Source organism: Rhinolophus sinicus, linkage group LG05, assembly GCF_036562045.2.
Source record: "Rhinolophus sinicus isolate RSC01 linkage group LG05, ASM3656204v1, whole genome shotgun sequence".
Taxonomy (NCBI): domain Eukaryota; kingdom Metazoa; phylum Chordata; class Mammalia; order Chiroptera; family Rhinolophidae; genus Rhinolophus; species Rhinolophus sinicus.
The window spans coordinates 61,700,568-61,724,106 of NC_133755.1; the positions used below are offsets into that span (position 1 = coordinate 61,700,568).

General features: G+C 44.3%; 1 protein-coding gene across 1 annotated transcript in view; it reads right to left on the bottom strand.

The window, feature by feature from the left end:
* TRABD2A (TraB domain containing 2A) overlaps window positions 1–23,539 on the bottom strand; it is a 66,125-nt gene that overhangs the window by 29,343 nt on the left and 13,243 nt on the right. Inside the window, 2 exon segments of the mRNA XM_074333914.1 lie at window positions 22,933–23,440; window positions 23,442–23,482. Coding sequence (XP_074190015.1) covers window positions 22,933–23,440; window positions 23,442–23,482 — 549 coding nt within the window.

Sequence of the window (23,539 nt, forward strand, 5' to 3'; positions counted from 1 at the left end):
TGAACAGATGGATGGATGGATGGATGGATGGATGGATGGATGGATGGATGGATCCTCTACTTTGCCGTTTTTGCTCCTTTGGCCTTTAAGTAGTTAAATAAAAGCCTTTCCATGAACAAATACTGAAGCTACACATTCCGATGTAAGGTAAAAGAATCAGGGAACAAAAGCCAAGATTTGGCGAACAGGGATATGCTCCACTGTTTTTAAAGTAAATGCAGCCTAAGACCTTCTCCATAAGATAACATCGGTAATGAAGGCAAATCATGAAAAGGGAAAAGGGAAATTTCTGCCTACAAGAAGGGGCAAAATTAAGATTTCCTACAACCTTCCCAGGAGGCAGCCCCTTGGAAGCACCCCAGAGGTAGCCCCACTCCCCCAATCCAAGACTGCCTTGAGACCTCTGCTCTGGGCTCAGGCTGATTCAGGAGAAATCCAGGCAGAATTCTACAGTTGAAGGTTTCAGACAATTCTATAAGGATTCAGGTTCATTTCTCCAAGATCTCAGATCAGCCTCTTCTTCCAGACACCCAGATGGCTTGGTTTTCCCAGAAACCCTCTAAACCACAGATGGCAACTCATTATCCACTACCTCGCTGTTGACAGAAGTCTTGGCATACTCTACCCACTGCTCTCTAGCAGGCTTATTTCCTTTCATCTTGGGTATCAGCCCACAGAGTACATCCAGAGCTGCTCCATGCTTTCCAAACCAAGATGAGCATAAGCACCAGCCCCCTTTGATGAGCATCTTCTGTAATTACATCTGTGCTGGTATGAATCACCTACTACATTCACCCCAGGCAGCGCTGGCAACCACTGATTGAGTTAAGTCAGGGTTAGAGCTCCAAGAACCTGAAGAAATGAATACCTAATACAGCCAACTCTTTCAAATATGAAATGTCTCCAGAGAGCCACTGGTATGTGCTGTCCTGCAGTCAATTCCTGGCTCAATTTTCCAACCCTGAATGACAATTCTTGGCACCATACTTTTCAGGGTCTGACTTACATCCCCACCAGAAAGAAGGTGGGCTATCAGGGTGTTGGCAGATGGGGCCAGTATGCTTCTGAAACTGTATTACTTCTACAGTTTTTCCACACAAACATAAACCTTCCTGTGGACTAACCTAAAAACCACCATCTAAATCATCATTTCACAAAATATCTACATTCTAAGTTCCCATGTCCAGCTTTTGTAATGCACTGGGAAGCTCCAAGAATTATGCCTCCCATGGGGTTACTCTTTTTTTTTTTTTTTTTTTTAAGATTTTATTGGGGAAGGGGAACAGGACTGTATTGGGGAACAGTGTGTACTTCCAGGACTTTTTTCCCAAGTCAAGTTGTTGTCCGTTCAATCTTAGTTGTGGAGGGCGCTGTTCAGCTTCAAGTTGTTGTCCTTTCAGTCTGAGTTGTGGAGGGCGCAGCTCAGCTCCAGGTCCAGTTGCCATTGTTAGTTGCAGGGGGCGCTGCCCACCATCCCAAACTGGCAACCTTGTGGTTGAGAGGACGCGCTCCAACCAACTGAGCCATCCGGGAGGCAGCTCAGCTCAAGGTGCTGTGTTCAATCTTAGTTGCAGGGGGCGCAGCCCACCATCCCTTGCGGGACTCGAGGAATTGAACTGGCAACCTCATGGTTGAGAGCCCACTGGCCCATGTGGGAATCGAACCGGCAGCCTTCAGAGTTAGGAGCACGGAGCTCCAACCACCTGAACCACCGGACCAGCGCCCATGTGGTTACTAGCTTGCCAAGCCTGAAGCAACAAGTTCTCTTAGACAAAAAAATGCCAGGTAGCAGGTGCCTTCACATAGGTCCTTGTCACTCACTGTCAATCTTTTAACAGTACCTGAGAGCAAAACAAGATGTATTAGGGAAGAGAGGACAAAAGGTGGATGTGATGGAATATCAGAACTCTGAGCAACCTGGAGGAGGAGAGCAAAGTTGTTAGCATGATGTATTTATAATTATAACAATAATAGCAGCTGCCACTCTTCCCCCCAACTCACCCCCCTCCCCAGAGAGTCACCTCTGGGAGGTGGAGCTATATGTGTGGAGGAAGATGGGTTCCCTGTCCTGAGGGGTGGCTGTTGGGAGGGTACAGGACAAAATGGTGTGTGATGACAACAGGTCACAGAGCGCAGTGAAGGAAAAACACAAATATTCAGTGGGAGTTTAGGCCGAGGGGGAGGCCATAGTGACAGATGAGCCATCAAGGTCGCAGCCTCACTCTAGAGTGACAGTTTGGCCCACACCCCACTCCCTCATCAAAAAACAGGTGGTGCCAAGAGCAGTGAATCTATAATACATGACAGCATTACCTGGCCCACAGCAGCCATGCAATGGACATGCTCAACCTCATGGAGGACCCACAGCAACAAGCGTACAAGGGAGGAGAGTATAATTCCAAGGACACACCAATGTTTCGGAGCAACATTATCCTGATAAGCAAAAGAGAAGTGACCGATGTGCACAACCACATCCAAATGGGGACCATGGGCATTGCACCCACTCGTCCATCCTCCACCACCTAGTGCAAGGCCACTGGCCTGACCAGTCACAGTCACAGACTGTGAAGAATATACTACACTTATCTGGGTCACCAGGGGAAGAGACCACAGGCCTCTGTGGGGGAGGAAGTAACTTTCCTCTACTGTTCTAGGTTCTTTCAGCTGGTCTAATAATCAAATAGACATGAGACAGATTAACAAGAGAAAATGACCAAATTTAATTACATATGTATGTATGGGAACCCCACACATATGTGCAAGTCAGAGACAGAAAGGGAAAATTAGGTAGAGATGACATCCTGAGCTAAGGATGAGGTAAGGCACCTGAGGTTTCAGAGGGGAGGAAGGTCATTCACAGGATGATGAGAGCAAATGTTCAGTGATTAGAAATTTGCCCTGCTCTGTAGAGAAGTCATAAAAAATTGTTTCTGGTAAGAACTTTTATTATGGGCAAGGCCTCCAATTTAAGTTTTTTAAGGGAGAGGTAAGAGTTTCTCATGAGCCTGTAGGATCTCGATTGCCTTCAGTTCAAAGTAATTCACATGCCTTAGCGGCACATCTTGGGGAGGCCTGTTCTGAACCCCTTCACCTCCAATACCTTAGAGCTAAGCAGGCTACTTCCCCTGAAACTTTTAGAAATCTCTGTCCTCAACCACGTGAAATAGCAGCTATGCCTGAAGCTTGTGACCAGTTATTCCTGCTATCTTCAGCGCGCCCCGTTAGATGTATAGGAAGACGTCTTACTATTGGGAAAAACTCATTGATCTCTTGAGGCCCCCAGTGGAGGGTCTAGGCAGAACCCAGGCTGTCCCAGCTGGGGACACAGTGGATGTGTCTGTGTCCATTGCAGAGGACAAGCAGAATGCAAACACACAGGAGATGTGCTTGGCCACAGGTCCTCCCACACCTGTGTTGTTCTCTGAGGCTCATGCAATGCATTTGGAAGGGCTCAGGGCCCAATAAGCCACCCCTGAGGGACTTGCCACCTTGGAGAGATTCCCAGTGCTTCTCCGGAGTATACCAAGCTCTTCATTTTGCACACTTGCTATCCCAAGTCAGGCACTCTGGCCTATTGTGGGACATTTTTAACTATTAGAAATTCCTTCCTTCTTTTTGAGCTCCCTGCCTCCCCATGATTGTCTTGTACTCATTTTTGTATTATAGATATCAACACAAAGTGTGTTTCCACACATGTATAGTCTGTTAGCAGGCATCAAAATGGAAAATGTGTTGTGTCCCACTTCTAGGGATCTCTCCTATAGAAACACTAGCACAGTATGTAATATGTAAGTGTGTAGGGAACCATACTAGCACTCTCCCTGGCACAGGGACTCTTCGATCAAAATTGGAAAGACCATATATAGGGGATTCCTGCCTGAAAAAGGAGATTAAACATGATGATCTCAGATCTCAACTGTTCTTCCACTTAGGAGCCCTTGAGTTGTTCCCTCTCAAGAAGCAAGGAAAGCAGACCCTCTGGTCTTGCTTTCTGTCCTCTCTGCCTCACTTGTTTCTCTTCCTCTTGGCATAAGCCTTGGGGCTCCATGGAGAAAGGGATCAGAATCAGGTATCCATTAGGAGCCTCCATGTGGTCCCCGAGGTGTCTGAACCACTTCCTCTGGTTACACTGGGGGAGGGAATACAATGCCACGCCCCCCAAAAAAAAAAACACCACCAAACTCTGTTCATGGAAGGTCGCATGTATCCACCCCAAGCACATACTCTTCTGCAGTCATGAACCTATGGGTCCTGACAAAGGAGCAACAACATGAGTACCCACATGGGCTGCGGCAAGTGCTCTGAATATGACAGCCACCACGTCTACAGGCCCAGGACAGACAAACGCAGCAATGACTGGAGCAGCCAGCAAGGTTCTAGGAAGGAGCACAGCCAGAACAACCATGGCAGAGAGGAGGTGCTGCCAACATGTCCAGACAGAGTGTGAACAGGATGGAGAAGGTGCTGCAAGCTTGTCCTAGGAGAGCGTTTCCAGCATGTCGCCAGGAGCCCGCCTTCAGAGGGCAGCGGGAGTATGGCAACTGCTAAGATGACAGGGAAGCCCAGTATAGAAGCAAAGTTCTAGTGCTAGGACTCTTTTCATCAGTCCCATGGCTCTGTGGACACCCTGAGGCAGGAAGACTGCAGCTCACAGAGGGGTTTTTAGAGAGCCGTTCCAGCTTTCCCCACTGCACTTTAATTAGAGAGGAAAACTATAGCGTCTGAGAATGAAACATGTGTTTTAGGAGACAACGACAAGAATGTTCATAGCAAAATAATGTGAGATGGCAAAACACCGGAAACAGCTCAAATGTCCATCAAAGAGAGAACTGATAAATTGTGGTAAATGCATCAGTGAAATGCCATAGAACAGTGAAAATAAACAGTGGCCATGGATGAATATCACACAATGTTAATTAAACCTGCAAGACACAGAAGAATGTAAATCACATAGTTCCATTTATAGAACAATTCAAAAACAAAACCAAACAACATAACTGTTTAGGATAGATATTTGGTAAAACTAAAGAAAAACAGTGACTTCTGGTAAGGAATGGGGAGTTTCTATGGAGTAGCTACAGAAACAGTGGGAATCAGAACAAACGGAGCCTTAAGTTGGTTTAAACCAGGGGGGTTCAAACTGCGTTCCATGAGCCAACTGCGGCCCACGATCCATTGTTAATTGGCCCACAGCAAATTCCAAAAATATATTTAGTTTACTTAAATAAACCAGGTGAGGCAATACGTACTTCACCTCGAGTGAGTGGCCTGGCTGTTTGTGTATTTTACCGCGTATGGCCCTTGGTGGAAAACATTGAAAAAAGTTTGGACACTCCTGGTTTAAACCATAAGGAAAGAGTCTCACAGGGTGGAAAGCCCAACGCAGAGGATCTTAGGAAGATCAGTGCTCCCCTGGTCCAGGTAACTGCTTTATTCTTGGATTGCCTTTATAACTGAAAAATTCCAGACCAGCCAAAGCAAAAGACAGTCTTCCCTTCTACCCTCTCTTCTGTCCGTGTGATTGAGCGAATTTAGGATACGTGCTCACACTCGCGCCACTACAAGTAGCCAGAGGAATGCTGGGTGCTGATCAGCTAAACCCAGGATTGGTTCCTGAACCAATCCCTCCAAGATGGACACGGGAGTAAAGTCAAGTGAGGTGGCAAACTCCTGGATTCAGAAATAGAATTCACCCCCAACCCTGTCCCAGTTTCTCCTGCTAGTCTGAAAAGAATGCTGAGGAATAAAGAACTGCAATGAGGCAAGAGAAACCAAGGGTATGAAATGTGTCAGCAGGATGGGGTGTAAGAGCATAAGGCTAGGTACAAGTAGGCCCATCCACCTAAGGTGGTCAGAGCAAAGGGAATGACAAACTTGTATCAAATGTCTGCCATTCACTGGGCACTTTACAAAGGTTCTCTCGTTCACTACAATCCTATGATGTTTGCTTCATTTTACAGATGAGAAACACACTCAGAAAGGTTCAATATCTTGCCCAACGTCACAATGCTAGGAACTGGGGGAGCCAGCATTCAAACCAGATAGACACTCGCCAAAGTTCATGCTTTTTCCACTGAGAGGCTGGATAGAACAGTGGCATGGGCAGCAAGACTGGCCCTGACCTCTCCAAGGCATTTAGCCAGCTTCTCCCAAGGCAAGGCCTAACTGCTCAGGACCCATGTACCTCTAAGACGAGGACTGGCAGTACACCTACTTCTCCTGAATGTCCTTGCCTGGTTATAATAGCGCCACTCAGGTAAAAAGATTTAGAGACAGCTGGAAATTCACCCTCCATGTCTGTTTACTAATGCCCCTCACCCAGAGATCACTGTCCAGTCAATTCTCACCTCCGGGGGTAAAAATCTACAAAACCATCCTCTTATTTCAGACCTTTCTCTCCTAGTAGGTATACCAGAGGTACCCGTCACTGTGCTCTCTCCTCTTTCCATGTACCTTGAAGACCCAAACCCCCAACCCAAACCAAAGCCCCTGAAGGGACAGCCCTACATAGGACATAATCCTGCCTGTCCCCCCCTCCCCAAGCCATGCCAATTACACATAGGTGGACACTTGACACAGCACACCCATTTTACACAGCATGGCTGAACCATCAGATTGACATCCAAAGAGTACATCTACCCCATCAAATAGACTCAATAATCACCCACAAGCAGAAAATCTTCATCTCTAGGCCAAATGCCAGTTGCTTTGTTTTGAGTCTCTTAATTTGCATTGGTTGAGATTTCAGAAAGGGTAAAAGCTACCAAGAAATGAAGAACTATTGGAAATTATTACTACTATGATAAAACTCCAATTATCATGGAGTTTCTAACAATGCAAAGATTTAAAGGGACTTACATTTCCCCTTCAAAAACACGCAAGGTAAATGGATTACTGCTTCCTTGTATTATATTTTCTTTTTTAAAAAATTATCAGTTCACCCAAAATCACATAGTAGCTGAATACTCTTTTTCTTCCTTACACAGAATCACCCCATCTGCATTGTCTTCTGAAAAGCTGTGTTCACTGGGAAAAGTAACAAACTTATTACGAGAGACTTCGCTTCTCAAATTCTACCCTTCTTTCCTCACCCCCTCCTCCCATGTCTCCCTTTCCACTCTCCTCTAGTCTCCCCACAGCCCTTCTCTCTCCCTTTCTTTCTGGGCTGTGGAAAGAATCGATTAAGTTCTCTGCCCACCATTTGCAGCAGCTTCTTTCTCTTTCCTGAGACTTCTTCAGCTGTGGGGAGACCCAGGTCCCAATTGGGGCATTGTTGCAGGAACCCTTGGGTTAAAGGGGTGGGGTGAGGGGGTTGGAATCGGCAGATGCCTTTTTTGTCAAAGACAAAGGCCCCCCATACAGCTTCTCCACTTCCCAGAACTTTCATCCCTCTCAGATCAAAGGGCTGCTCTGCATATGAAAGGCACCGCCCCTTATGAGGCGCACATTAGCCCCCCACCACTGCACTGGCCTCCCAGCTCCGGAACAAAGGGTCTCGCATCTGTTCAGGCCCAGGCCTCACCTTCTGGGGCGTTGGGTTGTTGAGTCTTCTTTTCTCTTAGTTCACTTCTGAGAGCCACAGGCCCTTGTGGTACAGTGGGAAGGTAGAAGGTGTCCTCAGACCATTTGGCCCAGATAATTTTTAAGACACCTTGAGGATTCCTGGTCTTTGCCTCTGTCACCTCATCTGGCTATCCAGGCAGTGGGGACTTCCTCCTCAAGCTCATTTATTTTCTCCCTTCCCAGCCACTCTTTAAAATCCCTCCTCCTTCTTTACTTAAAAGGGACTATTCCCTTAGAATAGTCTAGACTGGCCCCTCAAAGCAAGATGGTGATGAAAATCCTGCTCCTTATTTTTTTTTTTTTTTTTTTTTTTTTTGTCATGCGAATAGATGCTGCCAGACTTAGGAGCTAAAGCATCCACACACTTTTTGGACATTAGCTTTGCTTTTTTTCGGTGGGGGGTAGGGGCAGGCTGGGGGAGGAAGTGCTTCTCAAAACTTGGAACTAAGCTCTTCTCAGCAAAAGAACTCAAGTATGAGGACCAGAGATACTGATCTTCAGTGACACTCCAACCTGAAGTGCCATTTTGTAAAGATGATAGTTCCTGAATACCAGGAGAACACACGGAAAACACCTGGAAGAACGCACCAGGCAGACTGGGTCTTCCCTCTCTTCTCTTCCTGTCTCCTGAACACTCTCCAAACCTGTCCTTTCCTTCTTCTTTCCTTGGTCGGGTCTCCCGAATACTCTTCTTACCACCAGTCCACATACTACCCTGAGGTCACATGGCTGACCGAGCACATCCGTCTCCTGTTACGGACTGAACTGTGCCCCCCCCCACCCAAAATCATATGTTGAAGCCCTAACCCCCAATGTGACTGTATTTGGAGACAGGACCTCTAAGGAAGTAATTAAGGTTAAATAAGCTCGTAAGGGTGGGGCCCTGATCCCACAGGACTAGAGTCCTTACAAGAGGAAGAGTCCAGAGCTCTCTGTTGCCGCGCACGCACATTGGAAAGGCTATGTGAGGGCACAGCAAGAAGGCAGCCATTTGCAAGCTGAGGAGAGGCACCTCGTCAGAAACCTGCCCTGCCAGCACCTTGGTCTTGTACTTTGAGTCTCTGGAACCATGAAAAGAATCATTTCTGTTGTTTAAGCCACCCAGTCTGTAGTATTCTATAATGGTAGTACATTTCTTCCCCCAATTTCCACACAGTGCTGGGGTAACAAGAATAAATATCAATCTCTCCATTGCCAAGGCCTTGAAAGTTACAACCTCCACTAAGCACATCTGGATTGTCTCGGCCCCTCCCTAGAAAACTCTCTTCTCTTAACTGCTGCTGTCCTGAAAGCTAATTTTCCTTTAAATTGTTTAAAATTCTGACAAGGCTAACAAGCTTCAGGAGGAATCATATGAAGATCCAAATGAAAAGCACAATAAAGCTAATTACACACGTTTAACCACGTTCAGACCCGTTACTGGGGCTAATTACGCGTAAGTGATAAGTAATTCATCTAAATGGTTATACACTGTATTACTTTTAGAGTCCAACCTGTTTTCTGGCCTTTCTCTTATTTTGGATTTTCTCTACTGTCCAAGATCAGCGTCCGTGTCGGGTTTTCCCTTGTAGAACAAATTATAGGATGTTTACAATCGAGTCCACACAAAGAGCAGCTCTAGAAGCCAAACATTTCTCTCTCCAGCTGTCTCAGTTCCCAGACTCCAGTGGTCTCCCTCCCGGTGGCCCAGGGTCCTGGGCTAACATGACTGAAGCTCGTGGCCAAGAGGCTGACTCCAATACCCCCGCAGTAGTAGCAGTGTCTTGGCCCCCATCCAACGCACACTCAGCCACCAGGTACATCCTGCAATACTGCTCTTTGGGCTCTCACTTCCCCCTGAAAACAGCTCTGTGTTGCCCCTCTGCCCACAGAGCACACCGAGATTCCCCAGCCTCACACTCGAGCCAACTCCAGAGTCACCTCCCACTTCACCCCTACACAAAAGAAAGCTCAAGTAATCAGTCCAGCCTGGCAGATCCGGCCAGCACAGCACAACACAGAATCATGTGTGTGTGGCGGGGGGTGGGGTGGGGGTGGGGTGGGGGGGGTGGCGTTATCAGATCAAAGATTGCTGAACCTACCACCAGGGGTTTCCAAGTCAGGAAGTCTGGGGTGGTGCCCACAACTGTGCGTCACTAACAAGTTCCCAGGTGAGGCTGAGGCTGCCAGTCCAGGGTCACACTTTGAGAATCACTGGTTTAGCCTAAACATCACAGGTGGCCTGTCTGGCTCACAGCTAAGTCTTATTTGTACTACACAATGTGTTCTTTTTTTTTTTAGGTAGTTATAAACACTTAAAACCCAGGACATTTCCCAGAAAACTCAAGATTTCTGACTTCTCTCAAAAAAATAGGAAGGTCTGGAAATTGCATGAAGGTGATCAAAAGTACGAACTTTCAATTGTAAGATAAATAAATACTAGGGATGTAATGTACAACATGAGGGCTACAGCTAACACTGCTGTAGGAGATATAGGAATGTTGTTAAGAGAGTAAATCCTACAAGTTTTCATCAAAAGGAGAAAAACACCTTTTTTTCTATGTTTTATATCTATGAGATGATGGATATTAACTAAACTTATTATGGTAATAATTTCACAATATATGAAAGTCAAATCATTATGCTATACCCCTTACACTTATACATTGCCGTATGTCTGTTACATAGCAATAAAACTGGGGGGAAAGAGTAAATTATATAATGCACTTCCAAATTATTAATTTAAAATTAGGAAGGTCTGGCCACACCAGGCACACATTTCCACACAGCCAATCGTCGACTAGAACCAAGCAGCTACTGCCCTCTTGGCATTTTCACCCTGAAACCCCCAGTTCCTGTCACTCCCCACTCCCAACACAGGCCAGTTTCATTTATTCATGTTACCTACCCAGCCACTATGGATATTCAGGTTTATGATGCATGATCTTTGTCACTTGCCCAATCATTTTACGGGATAAATCCATAGAAGCTGGATTGCTGGATCACTTTGATATGTAGCACATTCTGCAACTAGATACCATTTTAAATTAATAATAACACAAAACGGGAAAAATCAGTTAGCTAGATGACACATTTTTTAATTTGGACATTTTAAATTAACCAATAGCAGTCCTCACATCTCTTTCCTTTTGGGCTCCACCCTAAGTCCTCTATCTTAAATAAACATCCAGTTAAACTTGCCATTCTCTTCCCTAACTTCTGGCAACATCCTCAAAAACGACTTTGCTACAAGAAAATTAGCCACAATGCAAGTGCCTACTGTATACTCAGCACCACTGGATATCCTCATCTCTCAAACACACACACACACACACACACACACACACACAAAACCCTTGTACACATGGGTTTGCACCTTGAATTGGATACCTACAATAAGACACCTTTGAAATTATACCAAGATCTACCCCCTTGGCCAAATGCTGAAATTTTACCCTGGGTAACTGTTATGGGCCGAATTGTGTTGCCCCAAAATTCATTTGTTGAAATCCTAAACCCCCATTACCTCAGACTGTGACTGCATCTGGAGATAACGGCTTTTAAAGAGGTGATTAAGTTAAAATGAGGTCACTAGGGTGGACCCTAATTCAATAGGACTGGTGTCCTTAAAAAAACAGTGGCTAAGGACACAGACATACAGAATGGGAAGACCACGTGAAGACAGGAAGAAAACAGCCGTCTACAAGCCAAAGGAGAGGGGACTCAGGAGAAACCAATTTTGAAGACACCTTGACCTCAAACGTCCAGGGACTTCCAAAGATTTCCTCTTTCTCTAGAATTGTAAGGAAATTAATTTCTGTTGTTTAAGTCACTCGGTCTGTGGTAATCTGTTATGGCATTTCCAGCAAACTAATATAGTCCCTTATGTCTGCTGAAGTATTTAACTGTGATTTCTACTGTATCTCCTAGGTGACAGACCAGAAAAGCAAGAAGAAAACTCCAGTCTTGTGCTATCAGAATCCCTTTACTGACCCTCCCTTCTTCGGCTGATTTCTTCCTCTCTCATTGTCCACTCTGTTTCTCTTTCCTGTCTTCTAGGCAATGGCACCTACTTCTGAACTGTCACACCCCACAGCAGAGCAGCGAAAGGGAGAGGGGGAGGGGGGGCAGAGGTGGAGAAGGTGTGCGGTGGGAAGGGGAGGGCCAGAACAGGAGCCCAAGGAGCACTCACAAGGATCTTGGACATTCCAAATCCAGGAAGGGAGGTGGGAGCAGCAGGGCAAGCTGGGGGTGGGGGCACAGGCCGCTATCACGATCCTGAGATTGGATTCAGTCACAAATTGTCTCAACACTTTCTCTCTGCCCAGCACTCGATTTATGAGGCCACCCAATAGGCGTTTTCACCTTACAGCATCTCACAATGGCTTCTGGTCCTACGTTGGGTCAACAACATCAGCACTCTCGTTGGACAGTGTCTAATCTAGGACCATGGTAAACACAAACGTGGCTGCCAGGTCACAAGCAAACTGGGGACCCCACTGAAGCCCCAGACAGCACAGAGTGCCCCCAGAGTGTCCTCTCCCTGCTGATACTCTGCTCAGTGTTAAGCAACGTACCTGCCAAGAGCAGAGGCTCAGTATGAGCTCAGGTCCTCTCCTGGGGTGGAGTCAGGGAGGCAGGGATGGGGTCTCTCGTATTAGGGTTCCACATTTTATGATTCCACAGGCTTTGCTGAGCCGGCACCAAAGCCCCAGTCACTCCCCTTTGAGATCTAGACAACTGTGAATGGAAAGGGACGGGCCTCATAGAAAAATGTGGGGGGAAAGACAGTACAACTATGTCAGGAGGGATAGAGGAAAAGACAACAGAGAAGAGGTGTCTTAATGCTCGTAGGTGACATTCTACTACGGCAGCAACACCCACTTCCAGAGTCCAGGGCGGCCTCGCTCCATCCCTGGGCCATGGAGCACCGAGCCTGCTGAGACTTTAACCGGCTCCTGGGAAGGTCCCAGGTAACAGCTGACCCCAGTCCCACCTATCTTCTACCTTGTCCATCTCCTCCGAGCAAGGTAGACTCTGCCTCATGCACGCCTGTGAGGGAGGAGGAGTCAGAGACAGATGGAGAGTTCTCCCTCCCCTCTGAAGAGACACTGGGAGTCATTCCTAGAGTCCAGGAGTGTCCTGGGGCTAACCCACAGAGGAACAGATGGCTGCAGGGATTCAAAGGTGCTCTCTACCCCCCACCTAGTTCACCAGGATAGGCAGCAGGGACATGGGGCAGAAACGAGGCTGCAGCATTTCCTCAAGTGCGTCTCTTATGACCCCAAAGGCCGAGCAGGTTTAAATCCAGCTGAGGTCAGAACCCCAGCAGCACATATGGTAGCCATGTAGGTGGACAAAATATCTAATTTTTTTCAAGTTTGCTGTGGATGTCAGAGGGGCAGCCCAGAGCCAGGGATGGCAGGACTAGTACCTGCTTTGTCTCTGAGTCCCTAAAACAAAAAACAGAGTGCTGAGCCTATGCCGAGTACTTCAGCCATGTGTCCCAAATAAGGACTAGCAATAAAAGAAAAAGCTACTCAAGCCTGAGCAGACCTGTTCTCAGCTGGAAACACAGAGCTGAAGTCTGCGTCTAGAAGCTCGAGAACATCACAGCCAGCCATAAGGCACACGGTTGATTAGATTTTCCATTTCTGGTCAAAAATCAAGAAGTTAAAGGATGGCCAAGGTGAAGAAATGCTGTGGGAGACCTTCCTGGGAGAGCTAATAGCCACCCAGACTTCCAATCCATGAAAACAGTGCCATCCACGTCTGCAGTGACGCTCCATGCAGATGCAGGGACAAAGCTAACACAGGGAATCAATGTCACAGGCCTGGGACACTTACAGTAACTGCAGCACTCCACCAGCTATACACAAAAACACTTAAATATTATAAAACAATGTGGAGAAAATGTAAAAAGGCAAAAGACTGAGACAAAAGCAAAAAGATTGGACTTAATGTGAATTTTAAGATGCCAGTGTTCACACAGCTGTGTTCAACTTTTGAAGCTAGCTAGCACACAACCATGTTGGGTCCCATTTTAGCCAAGGTATCTGTAAGTTCACCGGCCTCCCATTGGTCCTTCCAAACTCTGCCCATTGAAATCCAACTTCCACATGTCCTGCCTGGCTGACACACTCAGTGGAGGCCGACTCATTAACCAACAACCACTCGGGAGCCCCTCCCATGCTCCAGACACTGCGGCTGGAGCTGGGGTACAAGGACCAAGAAAGCACAGCCAGCCTTCGAGGAGCCTGCACCTTTCGGGGAGGCAGTCATCATGACCCCAGCAGAAGCTTCCACTGGGACACTGAGAGGACAGCGTTGGGTCTTCACCCAGGAAATAATGTGTAAGCTGAATCAACCACCAGCCAGGGGGACAGCACGGGGAAGGGTTCCTGGCAGAAGGGACAGCATGTGCCTACAAAGCTCACCTGTCTCAACAAAGTCACTATTAGGGCTGGTTCTATTCACAAACAAATCTGCCCATATTTTAGGAACCAGTTCCCTTTCGGATAGTTCGCATATTTTTTTCTAGGCCTTTATTTTAAACCAAACCTACCAAGGAAGAAGAAAACGTCAAGATCTTTATCTTCAAGCACATTCCATTTTGATTATGGAAAATGTGGAAAAGTCATCCACCAGCATTGTGGTCAATTTCAAAGATAAGACCACCTGCTATTCTTGGGATTTATGACAAGGGAACAGGAACTCCCTCAGCAAATCAGATTAGCAGGTGGATCTGGCAGGTGGCAGGGCTCAGAAGCAGAACTAGATGAGAAAACAGGGGACCGGGGAGCCCAGGCCAGCCCTGCACAGTCTCTCTGCAACCGCAGGCTGCCCACCAGGGTTACTCCAACCGGAAGCCGTCACTAGCTGCCTCTGCTCGCTGACCCACCCACACGCACACTCTTGCCGTGGCTTCTGGGAACAGAGACTTGCCAAACTCATGGGGTTATTCTCCAGATCCAGCACACTAATGGGAGAATGAGTGGAGAGACCTGCAAAGTATACAAAACAAGGCACTCTTGGCCTCCCCTGGGCATGGCAGGTCCACCCTTACTTAAACTTCATTCCTAAAAATCCTGACCCTCTCTCCTCAGGAAGCTTTCTTTCAGGCTGGCCAGCACCTCCCCGCTGCCACTCCTGCAACATTCACCAACAATAGCCAGGGACGGAGAGATGTGGCATCTTTCTAGGATTTTCCCCGCCTCGCCAGCCAGACATCAAGCTCCTGGGGACAGGGCTGCCACCACGACTCTGCCCTGCCCCAGATCTCTCCAGTGCCCCAGCCTAAAGCATGTTATTTCTTCTATTAAGTGACTAATCCAACTAAAGAGAACTTGCTCCAAAGAAGAAAAATCCCAATCTTCCCCAATATCCCAAAACTGTGACTCAAGAAATGTACTTTTTCATAAGACCCAAAAGTATGTCCACTGGGCCCAAAGCATTATCTAAGGTTTCACTTTTGGGGGTGGGGGGGCGAATGGCTTTTCAGCAGAGACAATGAGTTGTTAGGATCCTAGAGGTAAAGAGGGTGAGAACTGGTAGTGACACTAATGCTCGAGAAGAGTGACAGCTGAAAAGGCAAATATGAAATATGTTAGTGCCATCTATCGACAAGAGTAAACAGTAACAAAACAATGATGCTTTGCCAACAGCGATTCAGGTAATAAGAACACTTAGAGCACTTCTGAGTTTGCAAAGCACTTTTACGTCCAGCTATACTGAAAGCCCGGTACAGGCCTCGCACATGGAAAGCACAGCGCAGCCCCAGACCTATTGGCTGCAATTATGTTCACTTTCAGATCCCATGACTCAGACCCCAAACCTAGATGTGACTGGGTCCGAAAGGACAGTTTCCAATGCTGAGGAGACTGAGGCTGTCTCAAATTCCCACCCCACCCTACCTTGGCATAAACATGGGCAGGAAAATCCTGTGGTTACACAGAGTCCTCCCGGTCTGCCCACCAGGGAAAGCAGACAGACAGTGCCCCGAGCCTGGAACCTGTGCACAAATGCCTGGTGTGGTATGACCAGGGGAATGGGACTTAGGAAGATCACTTCTCCAGGGAACCCTAAATATCTAATGGGAACCCACCTGTGTGGATGGGGAGGCAGTGAGAGGGCTCACTCACAGGTGAACCCTGCATCACTGAGCCTACAGCTCTGAGCTCATGTGCTTTGTTCACATAGGTAATTGCAAGGCAGCTGGCAGAAGCAAACAGGCATGAACTTTGGGTGAAAGAGAATGGGAGTCATAACCTGATCCCATCTTGGAGGAGGAAGGATGGTGTCTGCTCTGAGATGGCAAGATCAAATCCACAGACAAGAAGTAGGCATGTTTTCCCTCATGCCAAATCAAGGTTTCCCTCAAGCCCAAGGGAACAATTAGCTCTCAGGTAGTAGAGGAGAAGGGAAAGAGAGAAGAGGGCAAAATAATGAATCATGAAGAAACTGGAAGAGAGAGGCCTTCTGTTTCCTCTCCTGACAGAGTTACAGACTCCTTCTATCATCTACCCCACAGAAGCTTACTGAGTATCTATGTGCCATCACTGTTTTCCTAGGACTTGGCACCATGCCTCGTCCTTGAAGTTTAGGGCCAAATGGGCAAGGATGATTTAATACTGAAAAATCTACAGACAGAAACAAAGAAAGCCATAAGATCAATATATCACTGAAAGTTACTAAGAGAGTAGATCTTAAAAGTTCTCATCACAAGAGAAAAAATTTTTTGTAACTATGTACAGTGATGGATGTTAGCTAGACTTACTGTGGTGATCATTTCATAACACATACAAATATCAAATCATTATATTGTATGTCTGAAACTAATATAATTTATATTAAATTGTTACAATATAATGTTGTATGTCAATTATATCTCCATATAAAAGACATCACAACAGAGCCCAAATTTTAAGTCTTCATAAAACTCAATGACTGGAACCTCTCCAGCATGTGGGGTCTCTGATTCTCATGTATGCAGGGTTACCACACATACTCATGAGTATGTATTAAATTTGGTTATTTTCTCTTGTCAATCTGTCTCATGTCTATTTGATTATTAGACCAGCCAGAAGAACCTTGCAAGTAGAGGAAATTGTGTGAGCAGGATAAACTCACTGGCTGGAACCCCACGCTTCCCCATGGCTGTTGCAGATGAGGAGATCCTGGGGCATCTGACAGGCTAGCAGAAGGTAAGGATTCTTATCATGTCAACACACCTCCCAGATCTCTGCCTGCAAGATCCAGTGAAAGCGAAAATGGTGAGAATCTTTTTCTCATCTTTAAATTTAGATTGGCAGGAGAAAATATTTGTGAAACTAGTCTTGAGCTAGTGACTCTTGTTCACTTGGTATGAGTACGCATGGGTTTTGTTTTTCTCAGTCTAGTTTCTCTCCTTCCATCTTGTGTTATGTCCTGAGAGCATGTCTAGTGAGGCTATTTTCTCGCTGGCCTGTACCATCCAGAGAATGCACTTGCCAAGGGACACCTTGCTATCTAGCTGGCCATGACATGTTCTCAAGGAGTTTTCTGTGTCTATCTAATCTATTATCTCCGCCAGCTGGATGGATGTGTATGTGTCTGAAGGGCAGCTGAACAGGCTGGTGATCCAAGCTTAGAGAATCTTAAACTTTATTCTGTTCAAGGGGGGAAAGCATGTGATTCCCTGTGTTAGGGAACAGCTGTTTAAAGACAGGGTTCCCCATCTTTCTCAGGCTAATTCTGGGAATAACTTTCACTCTTCTTTGGGGATGCCTCTTGCATCCACAGTATTGGTTTGAGTCGCTATAGAGCCTACTGTCAAGGCCAGGTGACGGATCCTTTTAATTGGAAAAACTAAATGGAAAGGAAAGAAAAAACTTTTGAGAGCTCTCATATTGTTATAATAGCTGGTTATGATTTTCTTTCTGTTATTAAGAAAATCTTAATGAAGGACAGAAAGTAGCATAAAAATCAAAGTCTACTCAGACGCCTTCTTATTTGTCTTCAGACATTTACAGATACTGTACAAAAAATAATAATAACCAGTACACTGAAGTACAATTGTCCTGCACTGAAGAAGAAAAATGAAACAAAAAGAATGGCAAAGCCTTACTAACGACAACATAAAAATTTTATGTCCTAGGAGCTGGGTGTGGTAACTGTCAGGTTGGAAGCTCCAAAATATAGCCAGACAGAAATGTGGGCTAAACTCAATTTATGGCTAGGGTCCTACCAAACTGCTGCCAGCCCTCAAGGAAATTATAATCTAAAATTACAATGGATATTACAAGGAATGTGCCAATCAGGAAAACAATTGGGCTAAATAAAGTGGGCATTGATGGGATTAAAACAAAGGTTTAGTACAGCACTAACAAAGCTTGGATGGGCCAAGTTGACTCCCTTTAACATCCCCCATCCAAAGATTAACCCCAAACAAGTGTACTCTGTTTACCCCAGTGTGGAGAAATTTAAAAGACTGGAAGGAAGAGATCACAATGAGAAACCAGACCAGCAACTGCTTGAGGCTATAGTCAGGCTGTTTGAATCAAGTTAAAGATTAATAGTAGGGCCAGGGTCCCTGGGCTTGACCCTTTGCTAGGGACCCAAAGCCTTTTAGTCAAAAGTGGGCAAAATGGCCAGGAGGTAGAAAGAGCAATTTCCAGGACTCTTTAATATGGGAATTCATGAACTATGGTAACAAATCCCATTGGTAAAGCCCTGACTCAGGCTACAGTTAGATTAAAAGAATACGGAAATGTAAGGATGGATAAGATTATGAAAATTGGAATGTTTAAACAGGCTTTATATTTTTTTTAAAAAAAAGTCATGTCAACTTTAATTGATTGCATCTCTTTTACCTGATTGTATTGTGGAAACAGACTTTATGTCTCACTGAGGAACTGCTATGTGAAGGCTCAGTTCTTTCTTGTGACTAACAGTGGGAAAGACTCTACAAAGTAGTAACGTTTTTGTGCCCTCTTCAGTCCATGGAATTGTTTAATAATGCCAGAAATATCTACTGTTTGTCCCAGCTGAAACCTGACAAGATATTTGAAAGGATTTAATAACTTTATGATCAGAAATTGGGCCAAATTGGAACCTAATGTCAGAGCCTGATAGGAATTTTTTTTTTGAGCCCCCTCCCTAAGCTAAAATAAAACTATACACCCAGAGGAAAAGAAGCAAATTAGAGGTTATGTAGTTAGACATGTAAGTCAACCTAGGATGTCACTTAAGTTTCAACCCTAATTTTGAGAGCAACGGTTGGTTACCTTGCAAATCTTTGTGAAATCAGAAATGCCCCTCTAGAAGCCCACCTGTCTTCATCATCCCCATTTCCTAAGACTGAAGGAAAAAAAGGGAAACTAGGGTGTTTCTGAAAGCACAAACTGCTTCTATGGCTCCCAAACTCCTTCGCCAAGGACAAATACAAATCTTAAGTGCTTTCTTCACAAATATTAGTAAGAAAAGGCTTTCGCCATCTAAATAGGTAAGTTTAATTTATTCTGCCAGAAACACAGTTTGAAACCAACTGTTCCTTTACATTATCTTATCCATCCTATGGCAATAATTTTTTAATGAAGGCTAGGAGTTTTCTGTTCATATTTGTTTGTCTGTTCAAGTGTGTTTTATGGTATTTTTCTACTTCTGGATGGTATTGTTATTTATGGGGGAAAAAAGGAGCTCTATTAAATTGGCTTAAACATTAAACAAGTGCTTATATGAGAATTCTCAAAAAAAGAACAGAAACTAATCCAAATACTTTTCAGAATCACATGATCTGGGAAAATATTTGCTATTAAAGGTGGTTTGAATTTGCTTTGGTTAAACAGGCATATCTGTAAAATAATCTGTATTAAACAATATTTTTATTCTACTTGGGTTTATTAGTCAAGTAAGTGCACGTTATCTCTGCTGCAAAATTTGTCAGCAAGAAAACCAACTTGGTATGATAAAATTTTCATAAGTAATCTAAATGTAATTATTAGGAACAAGTAAATTAATTAAATGTAAGTACCATGTTTCCCTGAAAATAAGGCTAGGTCTTATACTAATTTTTGCTCCAAAAGATGCATTAGGGCTTATATTCAGGAGATGTCATCCTGAAAAATCATGCTAGGGCTTATTTTCTGGTTAGGTCTTATTTTGGGGGAATACGGTAGGATAAAAGGCTTCTTTTCACATGAACTCCTTAGCAATAATTATATTGTTAAAAATGGTTTCCTAAATCTCTTTGATAACTTGAAACTTTAAAGTTTTGCTAAATAAATTAAATGATGGCTATTCATGGAATGTCTAGACCATTTCCAAGTAGACCATTTTATAAAGATAAAATAATGAAACATTAATTATTGAGCAAAGGTTTATCTACTTTTTGCTTATTATAGAAAAACTAAAGATATTTGGGTCAGTTAGTAAACATGTCTTGTGCCACATTAAAAAAAATTGTAGGGGCGGTCGGATGGCTCAGTTGGTTAGAGCGTGAGCTCTCAACAACAAGGCTGCTGGTTCAATTCCTACATGGGATGATGGGCTGCACCCCCTGCAACTAAAGATTGAAAACGGCAACTGGACTTGGAGCTGAGCGGTGCCCTCCACAAGTAGACTGAAGGACAATGACTTGGAGCTGATGAGCCCTGGAGAAACACACTGTTCCCCAATTTAAAAAAAAAAATTAAAAAAAAAAAAAAAAACTGTAAACTTTAAAAAAAAAATTGTGCTATGAGAAAATTTCTAGAAATTATTAAATGTGTTCATAAATGTATACATTTAAAGAATACTGGTGTAATAGTTCATAATTGCTTACTTCTTAGTTTTAACTAATTAAGGTTTTTAAAGGTTTAGAATTCTAATAAATGCAATTAAATTAAACCTATAAAAATTAATATTGGGAACGGCGCAGTGGCTCAGGCGGTTAGAGCTCTGTGCTCCTAACTCCGAAGGCTGCCGGTTCGATTCCTACATGGGCCAGTGGGCTCTCAACCACAAGGTTGCCAGTTCGATTCCTCGAGTCCCGCAAGGGATGGTGGGCAGCGCATCCTGCAACTAAGATTGAACACGGCACCTTGAGCTGAGCTGCCGCTGAGCTCCCAGATGGCTCAGTTGGTTGGAGCGCATCCTCTCAACCACAAGATTGCCAGTTCGACTCCCGCAAGGGATGGTGGGCTGCACCCCCTGCAACTAGCAACAGCAACTGGACCTGGAGCTGAGCTGTGCCCTCCACAACTAAGACTGAAAAGGACAACAACTTGAAGCTGAACAGCACCCTCCACAACTAAGATTGAAAGGACAACAACTTGACTTGGAAAAAAAGTCCTGGCAGTACACACTGTACCCCAATAAAGTCCTGTTCCCCTTCCCCAATAAAATCTTTAAAAAAAAAAAAAGATATCAAAGGAATTCTCATTCCAGTTAGGGAAAAGAAGGATGCCCTTTCTTACCACTACTACTTAAAGCTGTTCTAAGTATCCTAACCATCACGCAAGGGCAAGAAAAAGAAATGAGACATACTGTGGAAAGGTGAAGACAAAATCATTATTTTGTTATAGTTATTTATGTCTGGTCACTAAGAAAGCAAGAGAATAAACTAACATTGTTAGAATACATGATTTCAATTAAATGGTTAAATTAATATATAAAACTTAGTAATCAGATGAGAAATATAATGAGAAAAGACTCTTTACACCAGCAAAATTTATATTAAAAACAATGAATAAACTTATGAATTGAGCAAAATCTAGATCAAGAACTCTACAATATAAAAAAGAGGATTAAAATAAATGGAGAGGATAACATGTTCTTGGATTGGCTCATAATAGCAGCATGGGCCAGTGAGCTGTGTCCTACACAACTAGACTGAGAAACAACGGCTTGAACCCGAGTGGGGCGGGGGGAGGCAGAAGAAGAGAGGGGAAAAAAAAAAAATCTATCATGAAATCAACATGACACTATAGTGTATAACTACGGTGCTCTAAAATGTCTCTTAAATGTATTATCTTAAGAGACAGTGCTACACACTTTCTTTCAAAGATATCTTGCTTCAAAAGATATTTTACTTCAAGGCTTTTTTTCTCTCTCAATCAGAAGTATAAAAGAAAACATGGCTCAGGTAAAAATGCTCACAAATTTGAAACCTGTAAAGTCAAAATCATTGAGCCTTTAAATCCAAGTACTTTTCTTTTACAAAACATTGTATTCAATACAGGCATTGAACAAGTTAGAATAGCGGCTCTTTGGGTTCCCAAAATAATGCAAGAAAACTCCCCCAGGGTATCAATGTAAACAATTAGTGGTCTCTTATCTTGTCTATAAACCTCAATGTGTCAAACAAATACTATATTTTAGCATTTGAATATTCATTAATATTATAGAATTTTAGCAAGGTAAGTTCCCTAAAAATTTCACTATCAATTCACCAACACAATTTTTAGATTGTTGAATGCCCTTAAACCCTTTAAATACCAATCTGAGTTCAACATTTCCAGATCTGCTAAGGCCTAGATAGTTGGGTTTTATTCTGAGGACTAACATCCCAAGGCCAACCACTGAGAATATCTGCAAAACAAGAATGCTTATTTCATATTGCCAAATTCCTATTGGTCCCCAGAGGTATCTAGTGCACTTTAAAATATCAATAACAAATTGCACAAAAACAATTAAACAATGGCACTTTGATAAAGTATTACTTGCCTTATGAGAGGTGGAGAAGTTCTTGAACATCAACCTAAATTCCAGTACCCTGAGGTAGGATCTATACGTAAGAGGAGCATACCTCTGCCTTGGAAAAGAATGTCCTGGAAGGAATGTCCTGAAGAGAAACAGCAATGATCTCAAAGAGATTGATGTTACCTAAAACAGCCATGGGCAGTATCATTTTCAAACTGGGCCATACCTTGTGACAGCCAGTATGGCATTCACATTTTCCACATCCTCTCAAAACAACTTCTTAATGAATGACCTGAATTAAAACAAACAACAAAACCATGCAATACTTGTTGGGATGACAAGAAAAAATAAGTTTTCTCTCTTGGTAATACACAAATAAGTGATATAACTGACTACCAGGCTTACTTTTTAATCCGCAGAATAATATTCTCAAGCAAAGACATTTTTTAGACAAACGGAGCTCCTGGTCCATCTTCTATATTGTAATTCAGCAGAGATTGACTCACACAATCAAATGCAACTCCATCATGCAAAAAGGGCCTTATCTGGGTGGCTGGTTAGCTGACTTGGTGAGAGCACGGTGCTCTTAACAACAAGGTTGCCGGTTTGATCTCCACATGGGCTACTGTGAGCTGCACCCTCCACTAGATTGAAACAACTACTTGACTTGGAGCTGATGGGTCCTGGAAAACATGCTTAAAATTTTTAAAATTGAAAAAAAAAGGGTCTTACCTGTGAAAAATTCAGCCCATTCAATGGATGGCTCTGCTCTTCCGCCTTTTCCACCACCCCAATCTGTTTCCTCAGCCTCTCGGTCTCCTGGGCAAGGTATAGGTCTAAGACAGGGACCCCACGGGACTTAATGTCCATTTTGGTCAGGGAGTTGACCATGAGCATGACCCAGATGGGCCTCGTATGCTCCCAATTACTGGCGATGGCATTAAAGAGGTAGTCTGCATAGAGACCCTTATCACACTGGTCTGGGGTCATCCACGAAGGCATCATGAGTTTGACATACTCTAGGTGGTGGCAGTAGATGTCCCTAGGAAACATGTACTGGAGGTTCTCACTCTGCGGCAGCATCTGACAACGAGTGAGGGCCGAGACTGTGTAGGGGTCCGTGAGGTCCAGCTCGAAGTACACGATGCTGCTGTACTGAAAAGCCTCCTTGGGATTGTCGAGGATAAAGTCCCAAACCTGGGTGTACGGGACATGGATTGTGCCAAAGAAATAGACGGAGGTCTCTCTTTATGGTCCACAAGAAGGAATACAATTCATTTTGCTAAAAGAAAAGGAGACAATATCAAGGCATGATATGGAGGCTTAGGCGCCTAAGAGG